The sequence below is a fragment of the Medicago truncatula genome, chromosome 4 (assembly GCF_003473485.1).
Source record: "Medicago truncatula cultivar Jemalong A17 chromosome 4, MtrunA17r5.0-ANR, whole genome shotgun sequence".
In the NCBI taxonomy this organism is placed as follows: Eukaryota; Viridiplantae; Streptophyta; class Magnoliopsida; order Fabales; family Fabaceae; genus Medicago; species Medicago truncatula.
Window position 1 is genome coordinate 14339242 of NC_053045.1, and position 26168 is coordinate 14365409.

Sequence of the window (26168 nt, forward strand, 5' to 3'; positions counted from 1 at the left end):
TGTCAACTACAATACCTTTGAACCTATATGATCCCTAGTGCTGATGAAAGGATAGGTAGCTTGTCTCAAATGAGAATAGATGTTTGTAAAAACCTACCTCCTAACGATCCTTTCCAACCACCAGTAATTCAACCACTTAATTTTATCCTAGCGGAAAGTAATCCAGAATCAACATCACAACACCCCACTTCAACCAACCTAGAGCAGGAATCATCCAACCCACAAAAATCCCCTGAGGTAGCTTCAGAAGAAGTTGCTTTAGAAAGCCCCAAACAACAATCACCAAAATCACAAACAACCCAAACAAATATCACTACACCTGAACAAGTTGTTCCTGAACCATCTGCTTTTGAACAACTTGATTCTGAACAACCTACATCATCCTCTATCGCTGAAATTGTCAGTGAACCTGAACCTATGATCACATCAGATGCTTCTGATATTGAGGAAGAGCAAATAAACTCTTCTTCTACTGTGATTATGGAGTCTGGTTCTGATCAACCATCAACCCTAAACAATCAAACTCGAACCTCCACAAACAGCCAACCTTCATCATCAATTCTAGCTATCCAACTTGTAGCTCCTACCAAACCAAAAATTTCTTCTCCCACTACAATGTTTCTTGATTCTACTATACTATCAGATGTGTGTGAGAACATTTTTAAGGAGCTGAACAATCTAGTTCAAGCAAGGGATAACCATCTTCACAAGGACAACTCTGAAAAGTTCTGGAATAGGCTAAAAGAGAGAGTTGACTTTGTCTTGAGTGAGCTTCAAAGATCATGTATAGATTCTCAAGACTTAGCTCAACAGAAGCTTCAAGACTGTCTAAGAGGTGTGGACAACAATCTGCAAGAAGTCAAAATTCTCAGAACTTGGGTGCAAAATCCTCTATGCCTAAGAGAAAGGAATGCTACAGATTTCATTCCTACTGGTGTGCATCCCAAGGAATTAAATTTGACCTTTCTGCGGAAGATCAACTTCAAGTCTGCCTCTTCTGAACTAGAACTCATGCAAAGGAATGTAGAGCTTGAATTAGAAAACAAGAAGCTAAGGAAGGAAGTTCTTGAACAGAAGCTACTACTGTTGGAATACAAGTCATCCACAGAAGCGCAATTAGAAGAAGCGAGGATTAGAGAAGAAAGATTGGTCAAGAGTAATGAAGAATTCAAGCAAGAAATGAATAGAAAAGTAGATGAAACAAAGAGAATGATGGAGATGATCCAAAAACAAGCCCAACCTTAATTTCACATCATTAGCTTGTTTAGTTTTTATCTATTATTTGTTTTCTGCTCATTGTTTTTATGCTTCTGAATTACTACTTCTGATCAATTTTGTTTATGCTTCTGAATATAATAATTATGCTCTTGAACTTCATTCTTGCTCTGATATATATATATATATATATATATATATATATATATATATATATATATATGATTTTATATTGCTTCTGAATTTATTCATTTACAAAATTTCTCACTGTTTTTCTCATCTCTTTCTTTTTATCTTTATTTTATACTTTTTGTTGATGACAAAAGGGGGAGTAGTTGTATAGTACTTATAGGCTCTGAGCCCATTTAATAGGACCTTCTTCTAATCTCTTAGTCTATTAATGTGAGATTTTTCTGAGAGTTATTGCGTTTTTAAATGATGAATTTAATTAACATGGATAGAACTCAGGGGGAGCTTAGAAACCTCACGTTAAAGTACTATTGGACTCAGGGGGAGCTTACAAACCTCATACCTTATAGTCAACGTGTTAATTAGATTAACAACAATTGAACATTTTAAATACTAATGTTTGTCATCATCAAAAAGGGGAAGATTGTTGGAACAAAATGTGTTGTACCCTTTGAGAGTTTTGATGATAACAAGGTATTAAAAATTGTCAATTGGATATGCTAATATTTGTTCAAGTGTACATAACCATAGACAAAATTTGACATCTTAAAAAGGTCTTGGAAGAACAATAGAGAGCAAATGAATCAACAAAAAGGAAGCTTAAAGCGTCTGAAGAAAACTGCTCCTGAAGACAAAGTGCTCCTGAAGTGGTGACGTCATCAGAAGCTGAAAATCACCAGAAGCTGCAGTTCATCAGGAGATGCAACATAAAGCTTCAAAGCCTGTTCAATGGATTTAATCTCGTCTAAGCATTGCAGAAGACTGGAAGAGTGAAGCAACGCCTAGTTTGAAAGGATTTGAAGGCATTAGATGCTTGTTCTTCAAAGAGCGTTGACATAGTACAACTGTACGAAGTGTAAAACCACTACATCCACTGCTCTGTTTTTGTCTCTGCTACAAGACAAGAAAAACAGCTCTGCCTGCAATGATGTTTATTCACAATGGGAATGCATTTGAAATTCATCCTTCATAGGACAATAACCATACCAGGCAAAAGATCATTGGTGATTGATCAAAGCTTCAAACGACTCTATTTTGAATGTACTGGCAATTCACAACATCTCTTTCACATCTCTATATAAAGAAGTGAAGACTTAGAGATTGGCAAGGACCCAGCAACAATTTAAAAAGTGCCAAAACTCTGCTGAAATTATTCTGCATTCAAAAATTCACTTAGAATTTCTTATTAACTTTCATATCTTAAAAATTCTAGAGTCTTAAGAGTCTGTATCTGATTTGTATTGTGAACACCACTGATCGTATCTCAAGTGTTCAACTTCAAACATTTTTCTTGTAATTCTGTTTGAATTTAGAAGTCTCTTGCAGTTGTGCTTGAGAATTAGAAGTCTCTTGATTGTGTTTAGGAGCGTAGGAAGTCTCTTGCAGTTGTGCTTGAGCAATTTGAAGTCTCTTGCTAGTTTTAGCAATGAGAAATTGTAATCAGATATTACATAGTGAACTCTCTTTGGAAGTGCAAGGGGGACATGACTGACTTCCGGTTTGTGGAAGGAACCTGTATAAATTGCTTTGTGTCTTTCTTCTCTCTCTCTCTCTCTCTCTCTCTCTCTCTCTCTCTCTCTCTCTGTTTTATCCGCTGCATCTAGTTCTGAACATCACTTCAGAAGTAGAACTCTATCTGCTTCTGATCAGTGTTTTTCAGCTTAGGAGAAAAAGAATAAAAGCAAACACAATTCAACCGCCCTTCTTGCGTTTTTCTCACCTTCACATTCAACCAAAGACCAAATGTGTAGGAGAATGAAATAAAAGAGATTGAATAAACAAAAATTAGCTTGATAGGGGAAGACATCCAAAAATAATATCCAAACACTTATAAAGTAGGTCATCATAATGTTGGGACTTCGAGGGAAGACGAGACTAGGTTGGATCTTCAGATTAGGCCAAAAATGAAGGAATTTGAATGACATTGGTTGAATAAAAAAATGAAATCAAAGTGAATGGCATCTAATAAACTAACTTTTAGAAAGAAAAAAAATATATTAAGCAAATGACATCCAAATACAAGAAAAAAGTAGTTCATTATAATGTTGGGACTTTATGAGGTTAAATTGGGTTGGATAATCACATTAGGTTAAGATCAATCATGAAACTAGGGTTGACATCACATATTCATCCAAATCTTTAAGGCATTAGTTATGTGAAGTCATCTTACTTAGATGTTTCTCACCGTATACTCTTGCATCTAATGTGGAACTTTAACTCATATATGAGATATTAAAATATCTCTCCTAAGTGTGAGCCTCTCTACATTTGTTATTAGATAACATAGCCAAATTAGACATGTGAAGGCATTACATTGTTAAAAGTAGGATGGTGGTGATTTAATGGAGGGAGATTTTTGTTCTTTTCTTTTAAGAGAGATAAAATAAATTACAAAAAGAAAGAAGGTAAAAATTGAATTTTAACATAAGAGGAATGTAACACAAGGTAAAAATAAATTCTTAGTATTACTCTAAGGAATGTTAATTAAAAATTCTGCGATAAAATATTTAATATTATTTGAACGTAACATATATTCCACTATTTATTTTAAGATGACATGAAATACATTAAACATAGAGATTACTAGATATTATATTTTTCCATATGGATCATATAACTTGTTTCCACATTTGCACATCCATCTCTCTGGAGCGGGATCTGTGACATCTGATGGAGGTAATTGCTCGCGGGTAAGTGTACATGGAGTACATGTACCACATTTGCCTTTGCAATTCGGAGGGTGTGATCCAATCAATCTAAAAAACCTCATTGACGAAACCTCATTCCCCTCTGATTTGCTTTCAGACACCATCCCTTGTCCAATTTCCTCAAAAGGCTGACCAAAAATATCACAAATAATATATTATTTAGAAGAATTGGTAGAAGAATTTAACAATTACTAAGTATTGACATTAAAAAATTATGAAATGAATCATGTGTATGAGAGAGCTACATTGTGAATTTTCCAGAAACATGAATTAGTTGTAACTAAACTATAGTTACTTTATTTGAAAAGCGATGAGCGTATGGAATATGTTATTTTACCCAAGAAATCTATCAACTTAACCATAATTTTTTTTATCAAGTAGCTAAAGCTCACACAATTTAATTGTGGAGAAGTGGGGTGTCCGGGGTTCGAACCCCGACCCCTGCATATAATATGCAATATCCCTACCAACTGAGTTAAGCTCACGGAGATCAACTTAACCATAATTATTGTTTGAGAATATTTTTTGGGGATTATATCACCATATCTAATATGCTTAAAAAATTAAGTAAGCTACCACAGTCTAAAAGCATCTCCAATTGTACTATTTGATTTTTATTTAACGGTTAATACTGTTTTTCACCCTGTAATATATGTTATTTCCGGTTTTCGCCCCTATAAAATTTTCGGTTTGGTTTGCACCCTCGTAAAAAAAAATCCAGAAAACACCCCTAATAGGCCATTTTCAGAATTTTTTTCAAGAAATTTTGGTTTTTGAATGGCCTATTAAGTGTGTTTTCAGAATTATTTTTTTACGAGGGTGCAAATCAAACCGAAAATTTTATAGCGGCGAAAACCAAAAATGACATATATTACAGAGGTGAAAAACACTATTAACCCTTTATTTAATTATAATGAAATAAAATCATGATGTTATGCCCAAGAAACTAAGAATGTAAGAATATATATATATATGTATGTTTCAAACAAAAAAAGGTAAGCGGTTATACCTTAACATCTTTATTATCTTTGAGATGTATGGAACATCTAGTATCTGAAATAAAAAGGATTAAAGGGTGTTAGTTAAAAGAAAAAGATGCGATAAAATCAAATGTAAAATTAAACCAAATTCTTAGGTGAAGAAGAATTAGAGAATTGGTGTCAAGGAATTGAATACCTTGACATGCGATGGGTGACACAATCGTAGAATTGAAGATTATTGTAAAAACTGTGAGCGTGAAAAAGGACGTATAACAAAAGTTTGTTTTGATCACAGACATAGTGCTTGTCTTCTATGATATCAAAACCAAAAACTACTTCATATAATGATAAGAACAAAAGTGTATATGTTTATATATATACAAAGGGATATCAATTGATTGTGTGAAATAACCAGAAATGCATATAATAGAATATAGATTAATAGAAGGATACAATAGGAGATACGATCTTCATTATCCTATTATGTGTTTCATTCAAATGGTATAATATTATTTTCTTTTTTCTTTTTTCTTTTTTTGTATACACTTTGTAATGGTTTGATACAATATATATCATTATTAACTAAAGAATTTTATTGTGATGGTTATTACAGTTTATTTGTAAAAAATTTATTGTCATGTTTTTAAACTTGTTGAAAAGGGATATCAATTTGATTGTGATGAGATAACTATAATTTCATAGAATAGAATATTGATTAAAAGAAGGATGTGACAGGAGATACAATCTACATTATCTTATTATGTGTTTCATTCACACACAACAATAAATGGTATAATATTAGTTTATTTTTCTTTTTTTTTTAATAGACTTTTTAATCACTTGACAGAACATATATCATTTTTAAATAAAGAAATTTATTGTAATGGTTATTACTTGTTCTCGACCGGCCAAAGCATTTAGGCCTAATAAAAAGAAAGCCCAAACTCCGCGTTTGGAAACCAGGTCTCCTGTATCGAAGTTTCCAGGCGTTACTTTCCTGTTGTAATTGTTGGTCATGGCCTGTTTGATGGAGCCCTCGGTTAGGGCGGCAAAGTTCCTTGATTCGTCGATGATGTTCAGCTCTTCAAGGGTGGCTTCGACGTTGGCGTTATTGTCGAGCGGGTGTGCCGTCCTCCAACTTTATTCTTTTACTTCGACCAAAATCACGGTGTCTGTTCCGAAGGTGATGCAGAAGGACCATGTTTGAGAGCCATTGTGTGTAACTGATTTCAGAGATAACTTTGGCCTGCAGCAGTCCCTCTAGTATTTCTCTGGCGGCCTGCGCTTTTTTGGGAGATTGGTTGCGCCTCTTCTGACTCACAGCCTTGGCCTCCGGGTTTATGTTACTTAGGTATATTCCTAACATTTCTTCAGGGGAGCACGCGAATAGATCGGCAATTTCTCGCAAGAATTTGATGAGGTCATTCTCTATCGTTGGCGGTAGGTATGCCCTGATATTGACCTTCCTGCCCGCGTTGTGATCCAGCTGAACGGATTTGAACTTCAAGTTGAGGGTAAGGTGCTCGAAAGCTAACTTCTCTTCCTAAGGGAAAGGCATCTCTTGCCCTTTATCACGTTTGGGGTACTTCTGCTCTCGGTGGGCGTCTTTCCTCCACCTTCAAGTCTGCGTAAATTGCGGCCATGTCGCGGTTATCGTTGACGTGGTTGCATTGAGCGCCGCTAAGGTGGGGCGACCCATAATGCAGTTGTAGGTGCACACGACCAATATGACAAGGAATGGTATCTTGACCGTTCGTCCGTCCATATCTTCTCCAAATGTCACGCTCAGTGTGATATATCCCCACGGACACGTGCTCATCTCGTTGAAGCCGTGAGGATTGGTGTCGGCGTACGGATTCAAATCTTTTCTCTTCAGGCCCAACTTTTTAAAGGCGTTTGGGTACAGGATGTCGACGGAGCTGCCTTCGTCAACCAAACATCTTGCTACGTCGTGGTCTCAAATGGCCACGATGATGACAAGCGGTAACTCTTTGTTGGACACTTCATTCACCTTTTCGTTGCCAGTGAATCCTAACAATAGTCTCTTCTTGCCTGCTTTTATGGGTGCGCCATGTGTTTCCATTACTTTGACTATTTTTCTTTTGGCCGTCCCCCTCGGTGTGTCATTTGGTGCTGAGAATCCACCCATTATTGCCCCGAGAAAGATCCTGCCTCCATCTTTTTTGGCCCCGTTATTGTTGTATGCGTCTGTTTATTCTCTATTGGCAGTACTCCGCGTTTTTCTTGGTGGCGATTTGCCTAATTCTGAGGATCGTTTATTTTTTGGAGATTTTCTTGGTGAGTTTTTCTGGCATCCCTTATCGAAGAAGCAACATAGTTTTCCTTTCTTTATCAAATCGGAAAAATTATAAATGGAAGTACACTGAAGCATATGAAGCTGATCAGCAAGACTAATTACAAGAGGCTGAACTCAGACCTGAAGGAGTCTTTTGCTGTATCAAATTTAATGCAAGACTTTCCTCCGATCTGCAAGCAAGATCCTCTGGATGTCCAGATGAATTATATCAAGGATCATTTTGCATCAACAGACACAACGATTAATTTGGAAGATGTGCCTGAAACTATGTATGGTGGAGTTCTTCCAGTTGCAAAGAGCAGGAAGACTAAGAGGAAAGCTATCAGCAAGGATGATTACTTGGAAGATGCTTCTGAACAGTCTTCCAAGAAGGCCAAGAAAGCAAAGAAGGAAAAGGCCTCTTCTGAAGTGAATGTTGGTTCTGATGTACCAACTATTCAGGAAGAAGTTCAGGACCTAGATGCTGAAAGGGTTCTGAACAAAAGGACCAGAAGTGGTAAAGAAGTTGCTTCCTCTCAAATTGCTCATGATCAGCCTTCTATACCTAAGAAGAAGAGAAAGCAGGCTATCAGAAAGTTAAAGGTGACAACAGATGCTGCTGAAGAAGAAGAAGAAATAGATGCTGCTACTAATCTTGTCACAAGAGAGGTAAGGAAGAAGAAAGTTGAAGATGCTGCTACACTCCAGAAGGCCTTGAAGTTAGCAAAGCAGATTAAAATCCCTGCATCCAGCATAGCAAGGGAAGATGTTGGTGCAAATGCTCAAGAGGTGACAAGGGATGCTGAAGTTGTGCAAGAGATGGTGGCAATTGAAGCTGGAAGCTTGTTGGATATTGGTGCTGGTGTATTAGAAGCTGTCATTCCAAAAGCTTCAGAAGGTATTCTTAATTCTCAACACACTGATAATTTAATTATAGTAGAATCAGGTTCAACCCTATCCATATCCTCTCAATCCACCTCATCTACATTCTCATCAGATTTAGATGATGTACCCTTAGGTCAGATATACATAACTATTCACAAAGGCCTTTCACCATCAACCAAAACCCACAAAAATCCTGGTGTCAACTACAATACCTTTGAACCTATGATCCCTAGTGTTGATGAAAGGATAGGTAGCTTGTCTCAAATGAGAATAGATGTTTGTAAAGGGGATTCAGGCGTGCTTCAGGCCTTTCACCACCGTCAGCATGCTGATTAACAGTTCTCTTCCCGCGCACCAAAACTTTTGCTCGACGCCATGGAACCCCATCACACCTCCGTTCTTCTCCTCGTTTTCATTGCTCCTCCGATTCCTCAAAGTACCAATTAGAATACCTATCCTGGTGATAGTCCGGTTCACTTCCATAGAAACCGTCTCGCGAATCCCTAAACCTATACTGTCGGTCGCCAGCTTCATCCCAATCTCTGAACCGCTGATCCTCCCGCTTCCAAACTTGACCTCGATCGTCATGTCGCCACGCTTTCTTCCTTCTAGGTCTCACATCAAGCCAATCATCCCCCCCTCCCCTTTGGTGGCACCCTGCTTGGCCCCCTTCCCCCCAATTGGACCTCACCTTCGGCGATAATGAGCGCCGGTAAGCGTGCCTGCGATGGAAATTCAGGCGAGCTTCTCTCTCAATCTCTCTGTCACTCGCTCTCATTTTTTTGAAATTCTTTTGCATACGCCTATACTTATCTAGTTATTCCCACAAACCTCGCAGATCAGTGAAATAGTTTGAAATCCTTCGATTCCATTGCTTCATAATAACAAACTCTAGTTGTAGCTATTCTAACAAGATCACCTCTCATGAATAAGATCGTTCCACATATCAACAACATTTTCTCTTAACAGAATTCGTTGTGAAATTGAATTGATTATCTAGGTATTAACAAGATTGTTACACCTTACCCATGCATCATAATTCAAATCATCTTCATTTGTAATTGGAATTTAGTTGTCCACAAACTTGAACTTGTTCTTCATAGCCAATGCTCTTCGCATCTTTATGGACCAGTATTGATAGTTATCACCCGTTAACTATGGCCTCACACTCACAATTGTTGAATACTCTGATGTACGAACAAAGTAAGGACCAAGACTTTGATCTTGATAATGTGTGTCATTACTTCTCACCATGATTTTGGAGATTTCATAACGAGTCAATGAAGAAACTAACACGTAACTGAATCCAAGAAACATGAACAAATCGAAATGATAATGAATCAACGAAAAATAAATAAGAAGAAAAATAAATATAAATGAAACGATAAAGAATTGGTTGAACACGAAAGAAGAAGAAAGTTCAATCGAAAATTCGTTCAATCTTCACGAAGCGAAAGCAGAGCAAGACGAACCTCCTCTAATACTATCAAAACAATTCTCAACCATAGGAAACGATAAAGTTTGCTGAAAAGTGATTATTTTCTCATGATGAATTTTGTTACAGCTTGTAGCTTATATACAAGTTAGAATTGACAGCTCATCATAACTAATTTGTAACTAACTAAATACAACACAGTTGCAAAATGAAATTCAAACTAAAATTACATAACTTGCATTCTAAGCTAACTCTAACTCGCATTCAAAGTTATGTGTGGTTAAGCAATTCTGCGTTTCTTCCTTCTCATTAGTAGTACTTGCTAATAATATTCTCAATTTTAGCTGGAGTGTGATTTTTTTTTTTTTTATCGCTTAGAGATTCCTCCAGAATTAGAGGTTTTTGTTTAAGAGTCTCTCACATTGTCAGAGAAGTAAACACTTGGAAAATAAATTGACTAATTATGGTTTATAAGTTTTCGGTTTCATTTTATGGTAATCTTTACGAAGTTGAATTAGAGAAGTCTTTTTTAAAAAAATAGAACAGGTAGGTCTTCTTGAATTATCAATTGTACTTTTTGTTTTGAGTCTGATATATTTTTTTTATTTTGAAAACTCAGTATTCGATTCAAGAACCGACTAATTCGAGGAGACCAATTCCACCGCTCATTTGTGAGGGCCCCGTTTAAAGCCAGAGCAAGCTCTCTATGGACTTAGCCCATCGAAATTGACACCAGAGGGAATCGAACTTGAGACTTTTGGAGGAGCAAACTCCAATATCTCAGGCCAACCACTAGGCCAACCTCAAATGGATTTTGAGTCTGATATTGGTTCTAATTGTTTTCTTGAACTGCACTATTCTTTTATTTTGAGGCCTTTATCGGTTTAGATTTCTCGGTAAGATTATTAAAGTAGTTGTTTCAATTTTTTTCAAGGTAATATTTTCTTTTGTAATTCCTTAATAAGTGCTCTTGAGGTATTAGTTAGCATTTCTTATTATTAATAAATTTATTAGAGTAATGTAGATGATAGTGATATTGATTTAAATTTTTTTACATAATTTGTCATTATAAAAAGATATACACAATTATACATATGAATTAAATTAGTATACTATCTCAGAATATAATTATTTCACATATGCATTCAATGATGTGTTTTCACGTCATTTAATAAATATGGAAACACATCATTAGATGCATGTGTAAAATAATTATAGACTAACAGAACATACTAATTAAACTCTTATTCATATTATCTTAACAAAAATTACATAAATTTATCATGAAAACCAAACAAATTACATGAACTAAACCAATGAAAATCAGTGTCACTTAATTTATACTTGTCTTTTATTTTTGTTATTCATCCATGAAATTGTACCATAACACAACCAGATCAAAGATAATTGTGGCAACGTGGAGCATTTGCTGCCTTTTCCCTAGGCACTCGAACTTCATTGACTTCAACAGTAACTCTTCCTCTCTTACATCGCTGATCTGGGTTAAGTTGTTTTCTATCTGTAACAATTGTTTGGTAAAACTAATTTATACATAATTGTAAGAAATGTATAATTAATTAATGGGAAATGTTAACGAGTGTCCTCAGACACTCTTTAAGCACTTTAAATGGTAAGTTTTATATGAAAAGTTATGTAATGAATACATTGAAAATTGTAACAGTTTTTGAAAATAATAATTTCTAAATTTAGAATGCTTAAAGAGTGTCCCTGCCTCGGAGGCACTCGTTAACAAGACCCTTAATTAATTAATGCAAGCACACTAATTGAATGGGTGGTGTAATTGAGGTTTACTTACTTGCGTACATTTCAGAAGCACCAACAATGTTAGAGAAACTCAGCATACACAAAAAGAGAACCACCCAAATAAAGGAGAACTTATTTGAAACCATTTTTCTTGCTACTGCATTTCATAACCTACTCAACACATGCATATTTATAATGCAAATTCGATGGTAGTTGCTTATTTTTCAAGGCATTAATTTACGCAGTTTACTTTTTGCACTAAGTATGTTTTTAAATACCCCTATGACTTTAGCAAACTTGAGGTAAATTAGTTTGGTAGAAATATATATATATCTATCACGTTTATAAGAGTGTAGTTGTATGTTTTTAATTCATTGGTATCGCTTCTATCAATATATATATAAATTAGTTTTTTTGACAAATTCGATATATGTAGTTTTTTTTTTAATAAAAAATTATTATATATAGTTAGTTGCATGGAAATTTATTAAAAGTATAGGATGCTTCTCTGGTAAACTGTGTATATGGCTGGAATGAACTAATACGATAAATTTGACTTTGTTAAAATAGTCTTTATATCTATGCCTACAAACTCACAACATCCAACATAAAACGGTAAAATATCTATGCCTACAAATATGACTAATATGATTATATTCTTGTCTCTGGAATACTCATGTCTTCTGATCTGCAACGTTGACTACGCCAAAATCATTGTCATTGATCGGATCTGCACTTGCTCAAAGCTAATCTTTCAACCTGAATCAAATAAACACCGCACTAAGACGGAAAATCAAACACACACAACACGAAGACGGGAAATCAAAACAAACAGAGTCGTTCAGAGATGACGAAATCACAAAAACAAACGAAAAAAAAACAGAAAATATGTGAAATCACTTATTCAATTACGATATAAGAAAAAACAATTTGGAATTTTTGAGTCAAAATTGACCATAAATCGCCCTGCTGAAAAGAAGAAGAAGAAGAAAAGGATGACGACTAGGATTTGAGAAGGAGAGAAGAGAGATATTTTGATATTGGTCAAATTGAATGTTATTATTACCTATGACTACTAACTACGACTCGATTATTATTATTACTAGATGCTAATCCTAATCCTAATCCTAAATGCAAAAATGAACCGATTCCTAATATTAAATGACCTTACGTTAAACTAGACTCGATCTAATGATTGTAGGTATTATAACCATTGTTATTACTACTACGACTCTTAAAATCCATGAATATTAATTATCACCTAAAAACTACGACTTAAAAAATGGTTAATAACAATGGATATAATACCTACGGTTAATTACAAGAAAAACAAAAACGGTAAATCTTCAAAAATAAAACAGATAGTGACAAAAATAAACTAAATGCAAAAGAAAAATACTGCGGTTAATAACAACTAATAATAATTAGGGTTATGCTAACAAATACTCTAAGAAAACTAAAAGTAGTATGTTTGCATTGAAACCAACAACTTTTTGAATTATAAAAAGTTAAAGCCGTAACTTTTCACCATTTTTCAATACAATTTTTTTTTTTTTTCTTAATCAATGTCTTAAAGACGCTCTTTAGCATTTCTCTAATAATTAAACTAGACTCTTAATAATGACTAAACTAGGATTTTTTTTTTCATTTTTAATATTTTTTAATATTTCAAAACAGAAAAATAAATTGTGAAAATTTAAAATACAGAAAAATAAAATGCAGAAAAATAAAATAACAGATACGAAAAAGCCATTTAAATTACTTAGTCGAAAATATCAATAATCTTCGGAAATGGTTCCAAAAACTTGATGATCAGATTTATGCAAGTGTACCAAATCGTTTACCAAATAATAAAGTGATAATCGTATCCACATGAATTACCGTTTCAACCAAACAATTCGCGTCACTTATTTGGAAACAATAAAAATAAAAATAAATTTGTGTTAGAGTTTTGCAATTTTGTTTGTTTGCAACAGATAAAAGTTTACTTGTTTTTATTGAAGAATGTTAGCGGCGGTTAGGAATCCTCTCTATTTATTTGATGGATTTAAGTAACACTCAAGTCTAATTAAGTAATTAATGAGGGACTATTCAAGTGATGAGTTCATTTGCTTTACTACCTATCAGTTTTCAAGTTGCAGCTGCTGATCACACAGAGCGGTACATATGGGGTCTTACTCTCTTAGAGATATAGGTTCTTTCCCTCCAGCTATCTGTTGCAACAATTATACAAGAGTGCCTACAAGTTTATGTGCTTAGAGAGAGAGGTACACTTACGCTCGTAGGTTTACATGTAGGTTCTTACTTTATCGATAGGAATTTGAGACAAAGACGGATAATAGGGTTCCTAAATTCAAAGTATCATAAATGATTCCTCTCGCTAGTTTTATAAACGGGTAGCCCCAGACGTCTACCCTACCAATCTGTGAGCATAATGAAGTTATTAGGCTGATTTAAGTCGTGAAGTCGTCTGTTTTCTTAATTACTAACTAGTTACTTCTTGATTCTGCCAGGTATGCACCAATGTTAGGTATGTCACCTACTTAAGTACCTTTCTCTCAAGGTTATGGTCTTATGGCTTCTTTCCCTAGTTACTCACTAATTAGTTCCTGATCAAACATGTATAAACCAATATTATGTTGTCACCTCTCTAAGTGCCTATTTATCATGGTTTCACTCCATAGGAGACTAATCTTACGCACTACAGTAAAATTAAATAGCAATCGAGAAATAACTAAATAAAGACTTTAAATTAAAAAAATATTCAACAAATATAATAGAGGTATATCTTAGAACCCCTAGCCTAAAAATATTTAGTTACTCATGGTAACTAAAGATAAAGTACAAAGTAAATAAAATATACCCTAGAGACTTGGAGTGAGGAGAGAGAAACTCTTCCCTTAAAGCTCCTAGTGCTTGTCTTCATCTTGAACCACTTCGTTCTAAACGAGAAATTAGGAATGAAAGACTTGGTATTTATAGGGGGAGTTTCCACTTGAAGTTAGGCTAAAAACCTGGGATTTTCCATTTAAAAGTAGCAAAAAATAGTTTTCCCATTTTCAGCAATGCTCGAGGCGCATAACCTCTCCTTGGGGTGCATGGACCATGCTCGGAGTGCATGAGAGTGCGTCCTAGTGCATAAATCATTTTTTCTTCATCCCAAAGTATTCACAAGTCTTTAGATGTCTAGCTTTGTCGATTTGCATGATTTCTTTGTGGATTACATCAAAACACCCTATAATTGCTATGTTTTTGGAAGAATATTATTATATGACTCAAATATAGAAAACATAACAAATGTCCCGAAATCATAAGTGATTGTTCTAATACTGGATGTAAAATCTACTGAAAATGATTGAAAAACATGCTAATAATAACGTAAGATGATTTGTCATCACTTCCCAAACAACATCTTGATTCCAGTTCACTAGCTCCTGCAAAGCATGGTTATCCTAAACATGTCTTTCCATGTCACATCCCAAGATAATAGCATTGACGAAGATCTATCAACGGTCTTCTCCCATTGTTGAATCTTTTTATCACCTTGTGACAAAAACCTTCCAGACTAGCTTCTTATTTAATCAATCAATTTGGTGATGACAAAGGCCTTTTCCTCCACCAGCCTCACCACTCTGGAATTCAACCTTTCCATTTCGGTGCAAAACTCCTCATCTGCCAATAACATCAAACTTGAATGGGTCAATAGTTTAGCCCCAAAAGAGAGGTAACTCGCTATCTCCATCTGACAGAAAGTCATACCCAAATTAAGAATAGATCCAGAATTCACATCATTAACCAGCGACTATTCTTCCACCAACCTTACCAATCTGGAATTCAACCTTTCTTTATCTGTGGAAAACTCCTCATCCGCCAATAACATCAAACTTGAAAGGGTCAATAGTTTAGCCCCAAAAGAGAGGTAATTCGCTATCTCCATCTGACATAAAGTCACACCCAAATTAAGAATGGATCCAGAGTTCGCATAATTAACTAGTGACCGTAAGGCTACTAGGGTGTCTATAAGAGGTTAAAAGAAGAGAGGTTTGTAACAGCCCGATTTTCGCTAGAATTATTTTTAATTGTTTTAATATGTGTTTATATGTGCTTGTGTGTTATTATTTATCATTGGGTGCATTTTTATGGGTTTTCGTGTTGGAAGGATAATTTAGTAAATTCATGGTGAGGATTATTTTTAGTGTTTCAAGTGAGAACCATTATTTTACTAAGTTACTAGTGTGCTAATTAGTTGTGAGCCGGTAAGTGATCGTTGTTATTATTTTACCGTTAAATGAGTAGAAACATTTTTGAATTAGTGAATGAGTGAGTTAAGCCCGCTAAGGCATTAGGGGTTAAGCCCATTTGAGAGGAGCCTATATAATCCTAGACTTTAGAGTAAAATAGGTTTTTTATTTCATTTCATAAGAATTTGAGAGAGGTAGAGAGAGAAAGTTCAAGAGAAGGAGCAAATGGGTTAGAAGGGAGAAAGCTTGAAGAACCAAGAGGTGATAAAGATTCGAGGAGCTAAATTGAAGCTTTTGCTAGGATTATTGCTTATTGAGGTAAGGGGGGTTAGATTTCAATCATAATCACTTAGTTGTAATATTTTCCCTAATTATATGCATAAGTGCTTATTTGAATAAGTGATTATTTTGCACTTAATTGTTGAAATTCGTGCTCTTGTTATGATGATATGTTTGGGTACATGAAATTGGTGATAATTCAATTGATGTTGATGAAACTGCATGTTCATAATATGTGAAAATGATATATTGTGAATTGTGCTCTAATTGTTGAATTGTGCTATGTTGTTGTTGATTTGTGATGAGATTCATGTTTAATTGATGTTGTTGTTGTTAAGAGATATTATTGTTGATGATTCATAGCTTGGGTGTTCATAAATCATGAGTCTATGATGTGAATTAAGTTGTTGTTGTTGGTTTTGTGAAAATGAGTTGATTTGGTGAATCATGTTTGAATGACATTTGTTTTCATGTTTGATGTGTTCTTGAGAGCACTTTTAAGTGCTAAAACCTGTAAACAAACTTTGAAAACATATTTGGGCGTTGGGAGATCAAAATTGGAAATTTTGGGTGAAAAATGGTTGGAACCCGAAAGTTTTTCTGCAGAACTGATGACTGTTCGCTTAAGCGAACGCAAAGCGAACAATCACAGTATGTTCTGGAACTAGGTCGCTTAAGAGAATCGGCAAGCGAACGGTAAGCGAACAACTACTGTAAGCTTCTGGAGCTTGGTCGCTTAAGCGAACGGATGGACGCTTAAGCGAACGAGCCATTGATTTTCGTTCTGGGCTATAGAGGGCCAATCCGAGCTTTGTAAAACACTTCTTTCAACTTGTTTCATCTCTGTTGTACTCCTAAACCTACTGGAACATGATTTACTTATTCAAACTTGGGATTTTCTATTATATAGAGATATATTTGTTATTCGTTATAGAAATATTTTATATTATATATATATATTAGAATAGAATATCGAGACTTGGAGGGCAGATTTGGAAATAAGAGAAAATAAGTAGGTTAAAGATTTATATAAAGGGGAGAGTTAGAAGTAGAAAATGAGGATTACGTACAACCAGTTTTTGAGAAAAGGGAGAACAAGAAGATAGAAGAACCAAGAGAGGGTTGCTGATCGATTTTGATTAAGGTAAGGGTGGGACTAACCTTAAATAATCTTGAGTATGTGAATCTGATATTGAATTTAACATGGTTGTATGTTGAGGTTTTAGAATTTGAGAATTAGGGTTAAAAGTGAGGAATTGATGATTAGATGATAGAAAACTGTTGAGTTGATGGAGAAACTGTGTACATACCTTATATAATCCATAGGATGATGATTGGAATCGGTTTTAAGTTTAGAAACATGAGATTGGATGATTTTAGGAGAAAATTTGCATTCTGCCCGAGCTGACATTCATCGCTCGCCATAGCGAGCAGCACCTTTCGCCTCGCGAGTGATGAAGATCATCGCTCGCCTCGCGAGCAATTGTCCCTCGCCTCGCGAGCAATTGTCCCTCGCCTCGCGAGTGAACCCAGAAGTCACTCGCCATAGAGAGTTTGACCAGTGAGGAAACCTGATTTTGTGAATTAATGTTAGAGGTTAAGTTTTAGATGGTTTTGAGTGCCTTAATATTTATAAGAATGATTAGGCAAGTTTTTAGATTGAAAATTGAACTTGGAGAAGTTAAAAATGGGATTTTTAAGTGAAAAATGTCAAGTTCCCGAGAGCACCCAATTTTAGTTCGCCAAGGCGAGTAGCCTTTTTCTTGAACTCGCCATAGCGAGTAAAGTGGCTCGCCTCGCGAGCTGCACATTGTCAGACATCCTTCTTTAGGGTTTTGCGATCCTTGTCGCACGAGATGTTATTAGTTGATCCTTGGGGTAGGAATGGAGGTTGTTTATAATATTACTAATGTTCAGTGAGTCTGATATAATGTGATTTAATGTTGTTAGTAATGTGATATAGTTGTATATGCATTATGTGAATCATATAAGATGTTTAAGTTGATGTTGATTATCATTTGATATTGTTATATTTTGAGATGTTTATGTGCTGCCTATGTTGCTGTTGTTGGTTATGTGAAATATTTATATGCCTTATGTGGAAATGTATGATGTTTAAGTTGATGATGCTTTTCATTAATATTGATATGTTGTGAATTGCTTGTGCTGTTTCTGTTGCTGTTGAATATTGATCAAGTTGAAGGTGTTGGTCTAAGTTGTAGAGTTGTAAGTTGTCGTTCCAAAGTATTGGAGTCTTAAGTTGTTGATGTTGTCTAAGTTGTTGATGTTGTTCCAAAGTATTGGAGTCTTAAGTTGTTGATGTTGTCTAAGTAGTTCAAGTTGATTGAGTCCATGCATACTCATTAAAGTTGGGGGCTTGATGCCCTGGAGCCTTTGCCCAACACGTTGGGGGCTTGATGCCCTGGAGCCTTTACTCAATTAAGTTGAGGTCTTGATGCCCTGGGAGTATATTAATGCTCAATTAAGTTGAGGGCTTGATGCCCTGGGAGTATATTAATACTCAAATACGTTGAGGGCTTGATGCCCTGGATTGGTATCACATGCATGATTAAGATGATAAGTTGCATAGTCAAGTCGAAGTCGCATTGTTGAGTCAAAGTCGTTGTTGATGAGTCGTCATCCATGAGTTGTTAAGTTGTTGATGAGTTGTCATCCATGAGTTGTTAAGTTGTTGAGTTGTCTTCTATCCACGTGTTCTTAATGAAGTGTTTATGATATTCATTATGATGTTGTTATGTTGTTTATGATGTGGTTTATGATATTGATTATGATGTTGTTATGTTGTTTATGATGTTGTTTATGATATTGATTATGATGTTGTTATGTTGTTAATGAAGTGTTTATGATATTGATTATGATGTTGTTATGTTGTTTATGATGTTATTTATGATATTGATTATGATGTTATGATGTTGATTATGGAGTTGTTATGATGTTATATGAGGTTGTTTATAATATTAATTATGATGTTGTTATGATGCTATAAGATGTTGATTATGTTGTGTTCTTTATGTTATTATGAGATGATGATTATGTTGTGTGTTAAAAGATGATATTTATGATGTGATGATCTACGTTGGTTATGATTTGATTATTATGTGTTATATGATGATGTATATAATATGATGAATATGTAGTGATGATTAGAAGTTGGTTGAGATATTAAGAAGTATCACATGAAGAATTATTATTACTAATAGATGAAGTTTAAGTTGTTAAATGCATTTGATGAATTATATGCTTAATATTATTGTTTGTGAAATCTCACCCTTCTGCTTGGAAATGTTGCCCTTCGTATGGGTAACTTGCAGGTGATAGAGAATAAGTTGCTGTTAGGTTGCTGTCGTGAGTGGTCTATCTCTCACGTGTGTCTTTAGGTGCTCTGATACGTAACGGGATTGAGAACTTTGTTATTGCTTTTCTATTCCTTACGTATTACTTTATAAGATTATGACTATGTTTTTAGATTGGACTTTTATGAGATGTTTAAGATGAGGCCTTAATGCCAAAGACTATTTTAGATGTTGAATAAATTCCGCTGCGAAATATTAAATATTATGTTATTGAATTTTGAAGGATAATTAGTTAATTATTTCGTTTATGATTTTTAAGAAGTGTGACATTCCGTTTATGTGGAAAATTCTGATTATTTTTATGAAATTTTTATGTTGTGAAAATGGGGTGTTACAGGGGTTTTCTCATACGTACTTAGGCTAATCTTTGAACTAATGTTTAGTAGTTCGTAAGTGGCTTAAGCTCATGACTACACGATTGATTAAGATTGAATGGTAAGTTTCGAAACTTGAACAAGTTACTTTGCTTTGAAAATTATCAATGCTGGTCGTTTGCCACTTGATACGGACTTTGTCGAAAATAATTCTTAAAAGTCGTTTAACTTATAAATATTTTGTGAAAATCTTTGTATGATTAAATGAAGTTATGTGAGTGACTTGTTAGATGTTGGATATGATGTTCATCATAAGGTGTTGTATTTCATCTTTACTTGGAATGTGGAAAATCCATGTATTGATATTGAATTATGTGAAGAAGATGATAATTGTAGATACATATATATTGATTAATGATGTAGTATTTTTGCATCAAAATAATTGTAAGTATTTGTATCGTCTCCTCAGGGACTAGTGCGATATCGCGGACCGTTCGACACCAAATATCATTCTAAGTTAAAAAGATAATATGTTTGTTTGTTTTAGTAACTAAATTGCTAATGTAAAAGTTGAGATTAACAGGGCGTAAAACTTGTTAGGATTAGAGTTCCTTGATCGAGCGTCACACGTAACCTAATGATCATACATGGATTCTAGCTTTTCTTTGATATTATCACGTATCCCTCGACAACACCATTCGTGTCCAAACAATATTGTGAAATCAATTGTATCATTCAATGGTCGATGTCTCAAACTATTGAATGATTCAAGAGTCGATCTTATCATTCAATCGATGATTTCTCAATCTATTGAATGATAAGGAAGCTTTAGGTTTGGATACTCAAGGTGATTATCAAAACATCGATTCCATGTCTAGAACCTATGTTTTGATAGATGGTTATTCTAAACCTAGATTCAAAAGTATTTCTCAATCACAATTAAATCAAGCATAAGCATTAAAGTGCAAGAATAACATCAATATCAAATCAAATGCTAGAACCATATAATTATAGATCAAAAGATTACATGTTAAACTATGATCAAGTACCTCTAATCCCAACAAAGGAGATTTAGCTACTCATTGTCATGGAAGCTTTGCAAGAATGAATTGAAAGAGAAAGATCCATTACACACTTGTGATCACTCAACAAAGTGATGTAGAATTCAATTTCTATCACTCCCACTCTATACAGCACAAGCCCTATCTCTCTCTCTAAGAATATTACAAGTGAAAAGTATGAAAAACTCAGAGAAAAACTAAGTATATCAATGAAATGGTTGAGTGGGCTATTTATAGAATTCTGATTCTGCATCTACTCGCCTCGCGAGCTCCTTCATTCGCCAGGGCGAGTTGAGGTTCCTTCGCCATTGGGTTTGTGCCACGTCAGCTGTGAGAGGCTAAACCGCCCTAACTCGCCTCGTGAGTAAAATCATTCGCCATGACGAGTGGGCTCGCCTTCCACTCGCCATTGCGAGTTGGTGGCGTGTAATCTCTGTTGGCTACTGGAATTGCTCGCCTTCTACTGGCCATGGCGAGTTGGGGGCGAGTAACCTTCATTTTTCAGCCTTTTTGTACTTTTCTTCATTTTTGCTCTTTGCTTGATGTCTTGAGTTCAAATCCTGCACAAATGGGTGAAGTAAGATAAATAAAGCGTAAAAGGGCAATAATCACTTATCTCTCGGCTTTTCCCTTAATAACTTGCATAATAAGTAACAAAAGTGCCTAAAATATATCACTTAAAATACAACTTTCTAGCACTTATCAATTAATTATGATGTTGTTGGTGAATATATATATGTTGAATGATTGTGGTGAATTGTTGGTGAGTGCATATATGTCAAGTAACGGTGAATTGTTTGTGAATGCATATATGTTAAGTGTTTGGTGAGATTGTGGTGAATTGTTTGTGTAAACATATGCATTTGTTGTTGAGTCATATGTTCAAGCATTCATGACTGATGATGACGAATTTTATATCCAATTGAGGTGATTATGATGTTATGTTGGCCTCATGGGGTGACGGCCTAGACGTTGGTGATGACGGTACCGCATGCATTTAGGTGTCGTGTCTAGGGACATACCATGTTGTGGCATGAGTCCTAATTGTGAAAATAATTGATATACTTGTGGATGTGAGTGATTGGTTGTGATATTTGGATTTATTATTATGAATTATTATTGAGATTAAATATTCATGTTAATTATTTGGAACTTGAAATGATTCATTTATGTTCAAATTTATTTTATTGATTATGATTGATGTAAAGCTTATCCCTAGTGGTTTTGACCGCCTACCTGTATGGATGGGTAGACGAAGTGTAGGATTAGTTTGCTTTTGGTGAGTTGCTTGGTGATTGCTTGGATAGTGGGAGCTATCTCCGTTATCGTTTCCTTTGAGTCTTAGGGTAGGCTATGTCTGTCTTTATGATTATTCTAGATTGTTTATTCTGGATTTATTTATGTTGTGGAGATTTGCCCATTTATCGGGATTTGGAGAATTTTTATGATGTTGTATTTTGATCTCATGGCATGTAGACTTTGGAGATGTATGATCTATATCCGATGCAACTGTTGAAAATTTTTATATATGCCTGTTGTTTGGATTTTGTTGATGACGTAGCGTCGATTTCTTGAATATTTATATGATTCGCGTGTTTTATCGCTTTAAAAGAAATAGGGCGTTACAGGTCTTAGCTAATTGTTCAAGTAATCGATTAAAGCTTCAGTTTGAGAATATTTCCTCCACTGTTTTTCATATGGAATGGGATAACATGACTCATACGTGCTAGAATTGGTGCTTTAACTTTCCCTTGGGTACAAATATTCCTCCAGTCCTCATCATTGTACGGTCGGACAATTTCAAACATGTACTTGAAGTTCTTCATGGTATCCTCGCCCTATAGTCAAACAAATTTAGAGGTTGATGTAGTATTAGATCGGACCTGGACAAATTTAGAGGACAATTTCAAACAATTTTTGCATATCTCACTACAGATGGAAGAAAGTATTAGATCGGACCTGGACACTGTAACACTCAAAAACCCGAATGAAAGCCACCATTAGTCCCCAATAATTAGGTTGCAATTTATACGGGGAAACCCTTAGGGGGTGTGCAGGAAATATGATTCAAAGGTGCTAAATGGAATGCCTACCTTGACTTTCTATAGAATGTAGTCGAATACAGAAAAGGCGCACCCAAAATTGTCACAAATGTGCTCTTCAAACCATGGAGCCCCCATATACCACGAGAATGGAAAGTTCGTTAACAACGCCGGAAGAGATCAATCACACCGACTAGGATCATAGAAAATGGAGGGCATTCCTTATACTCCTTGTTAACATGAGGAAACGAATCATAGATACCCTTAGGATCTATGAGTCCGTCCACCAGATATGGAACTTTCCGACCCATTTAACCCATCGATGCTAAATATGATAATAAGTGAGAATTACAAGGGAAAATAACGAGGATAAGAAATGTACAACTCCACTACTCACTTTTAACTAGAGTCCCACCTGATGTAGAATGGAAAAAGACACTAACTTCCCCTATTTTCTCTGTTCAAAGCCTCCAAAACCACCAAATGGATATGCGCCCAACGTTACACAGATAAACTAGACACGAGTAATAGGAAATTAAATTACAGATTATGATCATAATGGGAGGGCGCGCGGTCTTGATGTTCTTAGCAAGAAGAAAAGAGTGATTGAAGGAAAGAATTTGGGATGTGGGAACGTGAACACATTGCAATGAATGATGAAAGAAGGAATACCTTCCTTTAGGTAAAGAGGGAAGATGAAATCTAAAATGAAATATATGATAATGAAAGATAAATAATGCAGAAAGGTTCTGATTCAATGTTCTCATCCGTATACCTAGACCAACGCCTCGAGAATCCAAAGTTATCCATCCTCATTGCACCATTACGGAGAAGACCACAACATTTACGAATTGAGATCCTAAACCAAATGTCATGCAACACTTGTATAAAGAGTCAGAGGAACGTCACATTTGGATAGAACCTAATGACTTGAAGACTTTATCCCAGGAACAATAATTGTCAATCAACAAATACACATGTCTATCACGATCCTAAATGTCATACAGAGGGCAGAACAAACACGACGAAAGGGGAAGCATCAAGTACACGTTAAACCCACACGTCTAGCACACATATAGACAAAATTCCACCCCGATTATACTATGAGAAATGCTAACGAGTGTTCTTGAGACATTGTTTAACTAATTAAAAGTAGTTAACTTTTGCATAGAAATATGTGTATTTATTACTTTTTCATATGTTTGATTTGTGTTTTCAAGAGAATATTTCGATTTATGGTTTCTTTAAACAACGCTCTTAAACACTTTGTTAACATAACACTTATATTATTGTATTGTGATTGTGTTTCCCTTGCATCTTTTTCGAGGACACGGATCATTTCCTTCACAAGTCTGTGTTGCCATCTCGCATTACGGTAGTTCAAATGGTTGAGACTATTTAATTACTTTATTTTACTTTTTCTCTCTGATATGCGTAATAGATCAAACGGTCGCAATTACCGCATAACAAACAAATCGCTATAGAGGATTGACATGAGAGGATTCGAATCCCATTTTCTAACACATTCGAGTGGCAAAATTTATTATGTAAAATACATAATTAGAGATTTATCGCAAAACATAATAATATTATGTAAACACAAATTTCATTAATATATTATAAAAGCACACAAATTACATGAACGAAACAAATGAATAGTGCCATCTAATATATGTCTTTAATACAATTCTTTTCTGTTCTTCATCCATGAAATCGTAACACAATACGGCCAAATCGATCAAAGATAATTGTGGCAACGTGGATCGTTTTCTGGCTTTCCCTCGTGAGTTTGATTCAATTTAAGGGGTTGTTCAACATCAGTTCTATTAAATAAAGCAGTATTATTAAGTACAATAGAAGCTTGATTAAGTTCAACGGTAATTCTTTCTCTACGACATCGCTGATCTGAGGCAAGTAGTTTTCTATTCTTACCCATTTCATCTGAAACTAAAAAACAACAAATTAATATAGGAAACACTTGTTGGGTGATATTTATACATTAATGTGAGAGATAACGCAAGCACACAAATGGAATGAGAGCTGTGATAGAGGTTCACTTACTTGCATACATTTTGGAAGCACCAACAATGTTCCTTGTTGTTTTAGTAGAGAAACTCATTGTACATAAAAAGAGAACCATACAAAGAAGAGAACAATTCTTAGAAGCCATTTTCTCTTGCTAGTACTGCGTTTCACAACTTACTCTACACTTGCTTGCATATATATATTTTTTTGACAAAATATAAAATCAATTTGTTTTTTGTCAAGTAGTTTAATAGCTGGAACACACATATTTAAATGTGGAGAAGTGGGATGTCTGAGGGTAGAACTCCGACTTCTGTATGTATTATGTAATGTCCCTGTCTATTAAGATAAGCTCGACAAATATAAAATCAATTTGTCGACCTGCATAATCGCATTTGCATAAATTAATAATGGAGACACGCCTGTGTTTTTGACTTATGAATGCCTTTATTCTTTTTCTTATCTTAATTATAATTATATATAGTTAGTGGCAGGAAAAAATAGAACAATGTATTGAATGCATCGCTTGTAAAGTATGTCTATATGGCTGGCATGAATGGGAAAATAACAGGGTTGACTTGTTTTTTATATAAAGGACGATGTTAAGTTTCTCAATAGTCTTCTGTTCACATTGTACTATGCATATAGGTAGAATGTATGAGAAATGATATTTTCCCAACCATTTTATGATAATATTTGAGACAAATCTCTCTCGTAGTGTTATTGTATTCTTTTTTGAACAAGACTATTACTGTATTCTTATTTTCTTTTTCTCTCTTTCTCTCTTTATTGTTTTTGACAGAAGAGAAAAGGTAAAAGTAAAAAGGTTGATTTAAAAGTTATTACAAAATGACTGTACAAATATTATTACACAAAAGTGTATGTGCTATGTACTATTTATATATAGCCTCTTTGATTGTGTAGACCTAATTAAGATCTATTTAACGAGTTGACCTCACTGAACAAATGTGTATTCGATGTCTTTGAAAATACACTTGTTGGGAGATATCAACCGCTTAAAAGATCTAAAGACCTCATTTGAGTCAACACAAATGATCAACATCACCATAGAGTCACTATACTCCAAGGTTTCATTAGCCCAGATGGTCAATGACTCAAGAGGATCAATTGCTCAATAGTGCTTACATTACACAAGAAGTTAGCAATTGCACATAAACTTCTTAATCTTTGATAAAATGCATATTCAAATTTGTATTTATCAAATTTATTGTATCTTCAGTCACGGGTTTTGTAAAGATGTCAACCCCTTGATGGTTTGTATCAACAAATTTTATATTAAGAATACCTTTCTAAACATAGTTTCTATACAAAATGATGTTTAATTTTGATATGTTTTACT

At 34.8% G+C, this 26168-nt stretch overlaps 1 protein-coding gene and 2 long non-coding RNA genes across 3 annotated transcripts; all 3 read right to left on the minus strand.

Moving 5' to 3' along the window:
* Positions 1–3896: 3896 nt before the first annotated feature.
* On the minus strand, positions 3897–5587 carry LOC25497765 (EPIDERMAL PATTERNING FACTOR-like protein 4). The gene is made up of 3 exons (XM_013592486.3): positions 5289–5587; positions 5122–5165; positions 3897–4240 (listed from the first exon to the last, which is right to left on the minus strand). The coding sequence occupies exons 1-3, from the start codon at positions 5389–5391 to the stop codon at positions 3995–3997; spliced, it is 393 nt and encodes a 130-aa protein (XP_013447940.1). The 5' UTR covers positions 5392–5587; the 3' UTR covers positions 3897–3994.
* A 5200-nt stretch (positions 5588–10787) lies between these two features.
* Positions 10788–11703, minus strand: LOC112416781 (uncharacterized). Its single transcript, XR_003007243.2, has 2 exons — positions 11525–11703; positions 10788–11227 (listed from the first exon to the last, which is right to left on the minus strand). It is a non-coding gene; the product is annotated as an uncharacterized lncRNA (long non-coding RNA).
* A 12669-nt stretch (positions 11704–24372) lies between these two features.
* On the minus strand, positions 24373–25539 carry LOC25497758 (uncharacterized). The gene is made up of 2 exons (XR_003006792.2): positions 24845–25539; positions 24373–24730 (listed from the first exon to the last, which is right to left on the minus strand). It is a non-coding gene; the product is annotated as an uncharacterized lncRNA (long non-coding RNA).
* Positions 25540–26168: the final 629 nt, after the last annotated feature.